Genomic DNA, 12,201 nt, shown 5'->3' on the forward strand with positions numbered 1-12,201 from the left:
GGCATTGTTGCAAAGTCTCAATAAACCTCCATTCACTCATATGTGTGAAGTCTTTGGCAATCTTTTCCTTGACTGATTACATTTCTGCAAAGTTTACTACAGTGAAGTGCAAATTGTTTGACAGGACAACATTGCAATGCCACTGAAAAGTTTTGCATGTACCAAGTACCTGACAGGCAGCATGTCAGTTGCATACCTCATCAGCAGTAGGATCAGAAATGTCATGTTGAAAATACTTGCTTTCAAACACACAGCAGAGTTAACAGCATACGTGATGCACAAGGTTGCTGACAAATTTGGAAAACAGCAGTAGTGAAGTTGTAACATAGGGAACAATAGTGGCAGCCACTCATCATCAATTGGACCACCTAGGAGCTCACAAGAAGCAGCTCACACTAAAATTATGCAACTTCATGCAGTTGATGCAACTTCAGGAAGTGCCAGCTTAGTCCACATTCACTCTCCTGGTTCAGAGGCATTAGTACAAGCACTTTGATACCCCATGCTATGTTCAGAAACTTCTTGCAGTGTCAGAGGAAAAGGCAAATTTCTCATCAGCCTATTTGTGATGCTTTAGGTTCAGAGAGGATAGGCACAATAACTGGTTTTATTGGTTATGATACCAATGGTGGTTTTGCTGGTATAGGCAAATTTTCTTGTTGGAAATCGTTCCAATAAAGATAAATCATCCGTAAATCTTTCCAGTAAGTAAATCATATGAAAGCATTTGCTGACCTTCAACTTGATGCAACCACTGTTCCTTGGAAGGTGTGGGGCAGCACAGGAATGTGTGCAAATCACTGGTAGAAGTGTTGATTCTGTTGGCTTCTATCTCCCCTCCCTCAGTGACGTATTGGCCAGTGCAAGAAGGAAAGCCAGGAGTGTGCTCTGTACAGATTACTGACAGAAGGATTCTACAGGATGTTGTTCTGTTTGCATGATCTCTAAAAGGATACCATGGGGAAAACTACAAAGAACAAAGGCGCAAGGAAGGGCTTCTAAAACAATCACAGCTTTTAATTTGGAGGGGAAAATATGGTGGGGAGGGGAACTAAGGGTGGGGAAGAAAATAGAGATTTATGAAATTAGACAGTTTCTGTGTTCTTAAAATCCAGAATAATAGACACATTTAATATTAAAAACTGATATTGTACTGCAGCACATCATTAGGATGTGCATTTTCACCTTCATTTTAAAAGGCTTTAAAATAAGTATTAAAATAACTATTATTATCCTCATTAAATTAATTGGATACATCACAGATTCAATCATCCTTGTTCAAGTATAATGCTAGTAATGATTTTTAAATATCTGATTAAGACTGAAGGTTGTGATTTCTAGGCTGTAAAACATTAAAAAAAGAAGCTACTTTTTTTTTTTTGAAAACAAACTGTTTGTAAAAGTATTATTATGATTTAGTGGTTCGAGATTTTTTCCCCATACTTTTAGCAGTTATGTCCATGGGAAAATGTGCACAGGACTGAATCCAAAGTAATAACCCAATCGCAACTAAATGCCACCTGCAGGGTGCCACTCTATTGCACCCTGCAGGCAGCCGGAGACCATGTGGGCTTAGAAAAGTAAAGCAAAGGAATGTTTTCACCTACCCTCCTCCGCTCCCACATGGTCTCCAATGGGTCTGCTCGAACCTTCACCAGGTACTTAGCTAGGGCAAGTTGAGTAGAGGCAAGGAGGTGCGTCAGGAACAAAACAGGGTTTGAATATCTGTGGAGCTCTCCCTGTAGAGACCCCACCCCATCTGCCTTGATATGCTCCCAATCCGCCCCGTTCCCAAAGTTCAGTGACAATTCTAAAGCACATGTAAAAAGTACAGAAATTTCTCAAAAGACGTAAGATGAATTCCAAATATATATGTGTCTATAGAATATAGTAAGCATGATCTAGTCAGTGGGAATGGTCAAGAGGAGGTTAAGATGATCAAGGAGAATATTTTAAGAACTCTTATATTAATGAGATAATTATGTATGTGCTTAAATCTCTTCAGGTGAATCCAGCAGCTCTTAGAAGTATTAAAATCAATGACACTTGCAAGTGCATAACTTTGGTTGGACCATGCCAAGTGTCGTTTTGTAGGCAACAGAGGACTACTTATTATTGACATGCCAAATCTTTCATATTTTGTGTTCACCCTTTCCTAAGAATATTGAGAGAGCATTACTGAATCTGATCATCAACTTCCAGTTTCCAACAGCCATCCACCAGATGCTTCTAGGAAAAGTAGGCAGAACACAACAGCCCTCCCCTCCAGTGCTGACAGTTTGTATGCCAGATCATCAGCCTTCTGGGCCATAGATCTATAAATAAATAGACCTCTGGCACACATACACTGCCCATATAGTGACCAGCACGTAAGTTAAATATTAGTTCTCCACTTTTCAGTAGATTAATTGACAGACTAATTTGTAAAATTGCGGGTCAGAAAAACTTTTTCCAAATTTATGGTAGTTTTATATGAATTAGGGGTGCTGATTCCAAAAATAGCATCAGTTTTGCCCTATTCCTTCTAGTTTCAGAGATGCAGCATAGCTTCATAAGTGAATGGTTCAAGCAGCTTCCTCACAAGGAAGTACAACTCCTATTGATTTTAATACATTTGAACTGCGTCCTTTTGAATAATTTTCCCTTTTTGAAATTAAATACAGTGGGACCTTCTTCTCTGTGGGTTTGGCACCCATGGGTTTCATTTAGTTTAGGTGCTGACCCCTTGTCTGGAGGAACTCAAGGACCTCCCAGATGCAACTGGTAAGGTCTTCTTCTAGTTGCGTTAGGGAGGTGTTCTGAGGCATGGAGAGGCTGCACGTGGACTTTGGCAAAAACTGAAAGTATGTTCTGGACGCCTCCAGTTTTTGAATAGATAGAATCCAAATTTTAGGAAAAAAATGACTATATTTTATTCTTATACCAGAAACAGGAACTCCAGAATTGTTGGGGATTTGTTTTCTCCTTCTGTAAGCAATGTAATCGGCTGCCCAATTCTATGCTGAGATTTCTAACCCACCTTTCCCATGCTGAAGCAAATGCCCAAGGCAGCTTGCAAAGCTCCATAGCAGAGAACAAATGAGTTTATTACAGTAATTGTTCTACAGGCTGCTCATAGAACCCTTTTCTTCCAGATGGAATCCTTCACAGCATGGTTGTCACATCTGGCTCTAGGTATGCCTTCCAAGCTTCCTGTAGGAGCCGTTTTATGTCAGCCAACTCCTCCTGAATCTGTTGTCTCATGACAGCTTTATCAGCTTTCAGTCTCCCATCCAAAATTCAACCAGGACCATTCCTGCTTATCATTCTTCCAACAGCCTTCTGCTCAGCCACCAGACCACACCTGCTGCCGCAGCAGCAGTGTAAGGCGTTTTACAGCCATTGCAAATGTAGTACATCATCCGGAGCAGCTGGACCACTGCTGCAAGTGGTGGTGGCAGCCCTCTAGCAAACTCTCCACTACCGCTAGCACTGATAAGTCAGCATGGGCGCCAAGGAGGGAGACAGGGAAGGGCGAACAGGGAGAAAACCTGGCAGAATGAGGGCTGAAAGGGAGTGGTATACATGGCAGCAGTGCAGCTGATATCCTATCCCCCTTCTAGGTCTCCGTTAGTTTTCTGGGGTCCACCCAGAGTTGCACTAGTGAAATCTCTGTTGCAGGTTAACTTAGACTTATTCTGACACTGGTTTGGGGGGGGGCAGATCTGAGTAGCCCATTGGGTCTGCTGCCGCATTACCCGAGGTAAGGGGAATTAATTCTCCTTGTGCCTGCTGAGTCGCAGCCAGTTCCAACCCTGTAGTGGATACGAGGCAGGTGAGCTGGCCTGCCTGTTTCCGTGTGGGTTTTAAAGATACGTCAACTTTAAGTAACACTTGAAAAGCTGAAGTTGTGCACTGTAGATTCATATTCAGTGTAAAGAAATATAACATACCTTGCACAAAAGTGTATGTAAATTAGCCAAAAGGGTAGGAAAGATTCAATTCCTCCTGTGAAAAAAGCAATTAACAGATTAGCCATTAGGAACGTATGATTGCAGAGGTATTTGTCAATTATTATGGATCAAATGCTTCACAAAAGGCAGAGAATTGTCATATTAAAAATATTTTATGCATTATATATTCTGCAACCAAGCAGTGAAGACAAGGAGTTTATAGTTGCTATTATAGTACAGGATGAGAGAGTTCATAAACTGAAATACTTAAAACGAGTAGAACTCTGGGTCCTGGTGGTTATATAGCTGAATATTTCAAGATGTTAGCCGATACTTTAAAAACCACTTTAACACATTCAAAGGAATATGTATTGAAGGAATGGGTTGAATCCCAAGATCTCATTGCACAAGTGGAAGTGCACTTTCTTTCTGCTCAGATGTGTGCCTGTGATTCTCCTTTGCTCCTCCTCAAAAAGAAGTCAAGAGTCAGGATCCTGAAGAGTAGCTTTATTGGAGGGGGGTGAGGAAGTATGAGTGTAAAAGACAAATATGGGGAAATGAAGTAGTCTTGAGGTCTAGCATTGTTAGTATGATATAACAGATCATGTGTGTATTGTTGGGGAAAAATTTTGAATACAGTTGCACCCCAGTATCCGTGGGTCTGCAGATTTGAATTAACGTGGATGCTAGTGGATACCAGGGTCCAAGTTTAAGTGCCTTTAAAACAAACAAAAAACCCATGAAAATCAGGGCTTCTGTGGTTTTGCTGCAAAACTGTGTAGTTTCCAAGTCTCCATAACTATTCTTAGGGCTGAAGGGCCCACTTCTAGGTTGCGTGGAGGTTCCTTGCTCCTCCCAGCCATGCCCCAGAATGCATTGTGGATACCAGGATCTGACCTGTAATTATGACTCTACCAATCAAGCACCATGGTCTTTTTTACTTTCCATGCCATTGAGAAACACTGGCTTGCCTATATTGGTCTTTGCTCTTGGAGTGTACTAAGGCCTAGGCACTAGGGAATGCACTTATAACTAGGCACTTAACCAGGGAGCAGTTTAGACTCATTCAGGGGTCTTGAGCTAGCTCAGTGGATTTTACTTTTTCTTTTTTTTAAAACAGCTTACCACCCTGACATAGAACAGAAATGCTTCTGAAATGTCCTTTATTTTCAGAAAAAGCATTGGCATTCAACATGGAAGACAGGAATGGTAGTTGTGGAGAAGCAAACCTAAAGCCTCTTTGAGCTCTTGGAACTGCTTTCATGATTCATTGCATCCTAGCTCATACATAGCTACAATGTATATAGAAGACAAATGTTGCAGTGTTGTATACTGTATATACATAGGTCTTCTATGTAGACAAATAGAACAGTAGAAGGTCTACTGAAGCATCATAATGAAGACAAATGTTGTTTCCGTCTTTCATGGACTAACTTGTAAACTTCCCTTTCTTCTTGTTTTCAGGAAACTGAGGACCATGTGGCATTCTTAATAACTGTTCCAACAGCCCTGGCAATTTTCTTTGCCATATTTGTCCTTGCCTGCATAGAGCCGTTATTCAAGAAGTTCCTTCGTATTTTCTCCTTGGTAGTCTGGGTTTGTCTGGTTGCCATGGGATACCTCTTCATGTGGTTTGGAGGAATCATCTGTCCGTGGGACCAGGTAGGATTTTTGTGTGTGAGTGTGTGAAAATTTATTCCTGCCAGTTTGGGGAGGAGTAAATTGTTTTTTGAGGATTGGTTATAGAGGTTTGAGAAAAAGAATGTATGCCTTTGAAGATTAGGCAATCAAGACTTCAGGGTATAGGCAGGAAAGCTTCGATGCAAAGGCTCGTGCATTTTCAAAAAGTTCTTTGAAAAAGACTGGATTTTTAAGTAGGGGACATAGTTAGCAATAGTTACATACATATGAATGGTGTTTTTTGTTTGTTTGCTTTTAAATCAGATCACAATCCAGCAGGAAATCCTGCTCAAGCTCATCGGAAATGATTGGGAGCTGTACAAGAGAGCAGTAAACAGATAACTATTGATTGACTGATTGAAGTAACTCTTTCTTCCACCTAGTTAGTGTGTTCAGAGTAGTTTATAACTAGGAGTGTGTGAAAATGGATTTTATTTGTTGAATAAAAATGCAAAATGTGGTGTTTTGTGTTTATTTTTTCCAAACACCTTAATTTTTAAATATTTTTTCCAATCTGTATTTTTTTAAAAAAAGTTATCTATTTTTAATAGCTGCAGTCCACAACCAATATAGAGTTGTAATTTGGTTCTAAATCTGAAAATATATATAATTTTATACATTGCTGGTGTGGTAGCGGGGTGAGGTCGAGAGCTACCTGATGGTGCCTCCAGAGCTGCACCTAAGCTTGCTGGCCCTGGCACTTGCTGGCATGGCAGCTGGGTGAGGAAAGCCTTCTTGTTCAGGCTGGGGCTGGAAGCTGCCCCTACAGGCTATGTCTGCATGAAGAGTTGTGCCCCAGCAAACCTTGCACCACTGGAGCTGTCAGAAGGCATGTGGAAGAGGTTGAGGAATGGCCAGTTGGTGCAGCATGGGATGAAATTGATGGTATTTAGCAATATACAACAAAAATTGTTTTATTGACTAAAATTGGTTTTATTTCATTTTTTTTGCAAATATAAAAACAAGCACCCCAACTTATAACATCCAGTAAAACATTGCAATTTATAGTCACTACACAATCAAATAAACCAAACTAAGCCGGCATTCCACAATAAAACATTATGGACAAAGGTAATATTCAGTAACACCATAAGAAGCATGCACATTTTTGCCTTTCTATCTGGGTTGTGAGTTGGGTTGTGAACTCTGGGAATCACTTCTGAGAAGGCCCAATCATACATCTCCAATCTCCACACCTCATTTGATGGAGGGATATGCAATGCAGTCCTTCCCATTAATCGTCTGTGCCATGCGTTAGCAGTTAAGAAAATCTGTGTTTCATAACTAACAGTATGAAATGCTAGTCTTCTGTAGGATCTTGTTGTGGTAAGAAGAATAATTCCCTTCATGTCAGCTGACCGTTTAGCTGAGTCACAGAATCCTCCAGTGTTGTCAGCTGACCACATGGCTGTATGGTTGCCTGCTTTATACTATTTGCCTTTTTTTTTATTTCCTCATAATATTCATGAAAGTATTTTAAGGTAAAGCAGTAATTATTGTGTGTAGAAGATCTTGAAAAGGTATAGTGTGAATTTACGTGATTGATTTTTCACTGGGAAATATCTCTGCAAGGTGAAAAAGTCCTTATAATTACTCCACAACTTGTGATAAATGTAGTGTAATACACAAGATGCATAATTCTTCCATTGACAACTGGCATTTCGTGTGAGTGGAAAATTGACTGCACATTCCTCTTCCTTGAGTTTTTCATTGGCTGCGGGTGTTAAGTAACCACAGAACAAATTCCTAGTCTGCTTCAGGAATGTGTGGACGTTCCATTGGTTTCAGTGGGAGTGTTGAGATATGTCTTAACTAATTCTCCTGTGCAAGCTGCATTAAAATTAATAGGCAGCTGGATTGTCTATCTGGGTTATCCCAGTTGGATAGCAGGATTCTCAATAGGAGGAGGCTGGTTTCACCTGATAAAGACTGCAGGACCTTCAGCTTCCTGCATTTCAGGCTTCAGTTTCTTCAGTTTCCAGCTCAAGCCACTGACCTTAAGCTGGAGAATATATCTTTCAGGGTAGGGTTTGGATATAACCACCAACAGCCCTGACAGTGGGGAGTGATTTGAGCCTGTGATGCAGTTCTGTATTCACAGTTCACACTCACAGTCATGATGCTACAACAGCTGTTAGGAAGAAGAGAGATGAACAGAAAGCTATGTCACAGTGTGTGATTTTTTTAAAGATGCGATTACATAGTTCTAAGGAGATGTAGTGTGAATTGTTAGGATGTGCTCTTTCAGTTGTATCCATGCCTAATTTCACTGTCTATCTGGATGGTCTGGATCAGACAGTCATCGAAGCAATGGTTTTGATTATTGTGCATGAGCTTTGGCAAACCTCAAGTGTGTGCCCCACCCTTTCATGTGCAAGGGGTGGAATTAGCTACCTTTTCCCTGCTGTGAACTGCAATTTGCTGTTGCATCTGAACTTGACAAACTATGGTTTATGCAAACCATAGAGTGAATAACTTATTGGGAATATGGCTGCTGCTTTATTTTTCTTATGTTTTTGTTTTTGTTTTAGTTTGCTGTTTTATTGAGGTGGTTGTTAGACTATTTGGTTCACATTGTTGGGGAATGCTGGGTGAAATTTGAAATGAATACATTAAGTATTGAATTTGATGGTAGACTAAAGCTAATGTGTGAAAGAGGGGTGGGAAGAGACAAAAGTGCTTTTAACTTTGAGAGTATCTGAAATGCCTGTGGCAAGTTACCCATAAAGCTGTGAGTCTTGTTCAACTGTCATAACATGTTGGATGCTGAGAAGATCACATGAATTTTGAAGGAACTTTTTTTTGAAGTAGCATTTTCAGAACTCAGCAGAATATCTGGAAATTAGCTCTTGAGCAACCACCAAAGTTGCAGGAATATGCTGCAGCAACCCTTGTCTTTCCAGTGACTCATTGGAATGGACATGCATTAGTGCAGGGGTGTCCAAAGTTTTTGGCAGGAGGGCCACTTCATCTCTCTGACACTGTGTTGGGGGCCGAGGAAAAAAAGAATTAATTTACATTTAAAATTTGAATAAATTTACATAAGTTTACATAAATGAATATATTAAAGATGAACTTATATGAATGAATGAAGGTCTTGAAATAGCTCAAGGTCTATAAAGGTCTTGCACAATGCAAGGCTGGCCTTTCCTTTGCTGCCGCTACTGCATCACAGACCTGAAACAGCAAACAGTGGAGGAAGCCCTCATCCCACAGCTCACGCGAGAGATCAGACAGTTGCCCTCAGGCTGAGAGCAGTTGCATTGGGCCAGTGAGGGCTCCAACAAATCTCCAGAGGGCCAGAGGCTCATTGGAGACTGGGGGCTCCCTGAGGGCCACATTGAGAGGCCTCAAGGGCCGCATGTGGCCCCAGGGCCAGGGTTTGGGCACCCCTGCATTAGTGGATTAAAAATGAACTGTGTGCAGTTTTAAAGAATGGAAGCAAAAATCGAGAACAAATGCAGGAAAGTAAGCCTTTCTGTCTCCATAAGATCAGCCATGTAGTTTTTGTCAAATTTTACTACAAAAACATTCAAAGACAGTGTTAACCACTGACCCTCCCATAATTGCACCATGCTCAATTCTTGTATCTTTGACACTTCTTTGTTGCTCTCCTTTTTTCCTCATATTTAATCTGTTGCCAGAATCAAGCCTTTTCTCCCTGAACAATATTGCAGTAGTACAGCCTTTCCTCTCTGCTTTCCAGGAAAAACTGTAGCAGCCCAATCCTGTCCTTCCCCCCCAAAAAGGCATGCACTTTATCCAGTGGGGGGGGGGGGCTAAGATTGGGGGGCTCCAGAGAGAAAAAGGGAATTATTTTTCCTTACCCCTTCATATGCCCCTCAACCGCGAATGAATCTCCTCAGACCTCCATCATCAGTCCGAAGAGAAGAAGGGGGCCTGCAGCCTTGGAAAGGAGAGAATAAGATTTGGCGTATGTCATTGCTGCCAGATCCACCAGCCCCCTCCCCATTCCTCCCCCTACCTGCCCTGTTTTTCCCAGCCCTGCCCCCACTGCTTGCTTACTGCTGTTGGCGCCACTTCGAATCCTGCCATCTTCATGCCCTCTGCGGTAGCAGGATGTGAATGCGTGGCTCCGCACTCTTCCATAAAAGGAGGCCTCCAGAGGAACCCCATAAGTCATTCCAACCAGCAATGTTGCTGGGCTGGCGCTCCCCTTCCAGAATGTCTCCAATTTGGAGCCAACCACTCCCAGGTGCAGGCAGGAGTGCCCAGCTAGTGACTTACCACAAGTGGGTTGCAACTCACACTTTGGGAAACTGATACAGGAGATGCAGGAAGTCAGTGTTAAGGCAGGATATTACTGCCTCCATAGTGCCTTGTGCACCATTGTTCTCCCAGCCTGCAGAGGCTGGAATACCAAGGGAAAGTGTAAGCTAAGTTGTAAGCAAACTCCATATGTAAGATTGTCAGATGTGTTTTTGGCTTCCATGGTGTGAAAGTTAAGGGAAGTGCTTAGCCTACACTTATCAGACCTTTGATGAATGAGTGAATTTTTAAGTATCTTCTCTTAAAGTGAAGTTTTTTTGATCCTATTATACAATTGGTATTTGTCTGATTTGAAAAACTTCTGCTTCGGTATTTATTGGATTTTTCCATGGGGGATGAAAGACTAGTATTTTATAGAGCTTCACAAATGTAGTGAAATTGATTAGACGAGATGCTATGAGCAAGTAGTGGCTATTGGAGGCTCCAAGGACATATTAAGGGGCTTTTCTAACTCTGAAAGCAATCTAATGCTGATTTCCAAGGAGACCACTTGTATTTCACAGCCCAGAATGCAAAGATGGTTGAAAGGAGATATGTGGGATATAACTCTCAGGTTTTCAGAATTGTGGCAACTTGATATTCTTAAAGTACAGCAAGACACATGAATATTTATGATCAATACATAACATTTCCGGACTATCATGACAGTGTTTTTGTGGCCATGAGCAGCTAGCATAACAATGGCATCCACCTACAAATGCTTTTTTTCTGTCTGTCTCTTTAAATTCTTTTGTTGTCTGTGATATGCGATACTATTAAATGACTGACAGCAAAGAGTTTATAGAAATTCTAAAAGTGAATGGTAAAAAAATAGATGTCATGATCTGTTACTGAACAGAAGCAATTTTAAAGAGTGGCCAAGATTTCTGGCTCAGCCTTAGTTGTGATATTATGGGAATGCCATCCTATGAAGAGATAAAAAGTTAAGCAATTACTGTTTCTTTAGGCTGTTGTTTCAGTTGAAAGGTGAATGAGTTTTTTGAAAGGCCTTTAGTGCCTGAAATGTGTAACACACCATGGGCTATTTCACCATTCTGCATAGACTAACATGAATTCACTAGGGGGCGTATAGTTCATTGCAGCTAATTAAGGCTCCTGGATATGGTGATGATATATGCTTTGCTATTATCATATTTTATAATTTATAGGTGTACAGGTTGTCTCATTATTTGTGGGGGTTCTATTTTCAGAACTCAGGTGAATGGCAAAAATTGCATTAAAACAAATCCATTATAAAAAAATGTGCTAGGCTATTTAAAAACAGCCTTACTGACCTTTGATGTAAGACAGAGTCATTAGGCAGACAATCCATCAATCAGTCTCTCCAGGCACTTCACTCACCCCTCTCTTCACCAATGCAAAGTGATCATCTTTCTTTCACATGCTCAGGGGGAAGGGATAGGGCACTTGCCTTGCAGTGATTTGGAGAGAGAATGATTGATGGATTGTCAGCTGCCCTCTCTTGAATTAATGAGGCTATTGTTAAACTTTTTTAAAGGGCCGTTCTCATAACGCTGAGATAAAGCTGCAGGTGAAAAAATCTGTGGATAATTAGGTTATACCTGTACACTTAAAAAAGCCTTAGGTGCTCATCTAAATATGTAATAAATGAAGTGATCCTCCAAGTGAGATCAGTTTTCTACCTGGGTTTGTATGTACAGGAGAAGAAAGAATATTTATTTTGAATTTAGCCATCAAAGCAGAAACATAGTCTGTTGCAACTGGTGGGCAATAAGTAAATAAAACCATGTTAATTCAGCTGAATCCTCTTGAAATGCCACTGCCCTATACAATGTATGGGATTGTAGCCCTAATGGGGAGCCATGTCCAATGGCCCAGTAGGTCAGGGGAGCCTCCATTCCAAAAAGTTAGGAAACCAATGAGTTAAACCATTGAAAGCAACAGTTTTCAACCGTCTTTTTTTTAAATCTCACGGCACACTGCCAAGATACTAAAATTGTCAAGGCACACCATCAGTACCACACTGTCAGTGGAGGGCTCACATGCCCCAATGACCCTACTGTTAAATGACCCTTTCCCAAACTCTTATGGCACACTTGTGGACAGTTTGCAGCACACCAGTGTGCTATGGACAGAGGTAGAAAATCACTGTTTAAAAGTATTTGGCAAAGCACCCATAGATGTAATAAATCTCTTTATGATTTAAATCATAACAATCCCTTATAAGGCAGTCTGAATAAAAATACCTCAAACTGATATTTAAAAGCTATTTCACACATTATGCAGGGGCAAACCCAGGTTTGCCGCTAAGTGTTTGCTCAGCTGGAAGCTGCAGTCG

At 41.0% G+C, this 12,201-nt stretch overlaps 1 protein-coding gene across 1 annotated transcript in view; it reads left to right on the plus strand.

The window, feature by feature from the left end:
* Positions 1-12,201, plus strand: part of ADCY2 (adenylate cyclase 2) — a 121,878-nt gene that overhangs the window by 16,306 nt on the left and 93,371 nt on the right. Inside the window, exon 2 of the mRNA XM_066623703.1 lies at positions 5,397-5,594. Within this exon, the coding sequence (XP_066479800.1) occupies positions 5,397-5,594 (198 nt within the window). The remainder of the gene's footprint in view (positions 1-5,396; positions 5,595-12,201) is intronic.

This window comes from Tiliqua scincoides, chromosome 4 (assembly GCF_035046505.1).
Source record: "Tiliqua scincoides isolate rTilSci1 chromosome 4, rTilSci1.hap2, whole genome shotgun sequence".
NCBI lineage: Eukaryota > Metazoa > Chordata > Lepidosauria > Squamata > Scincidae > Tiliqua > Tiliqua scincoides.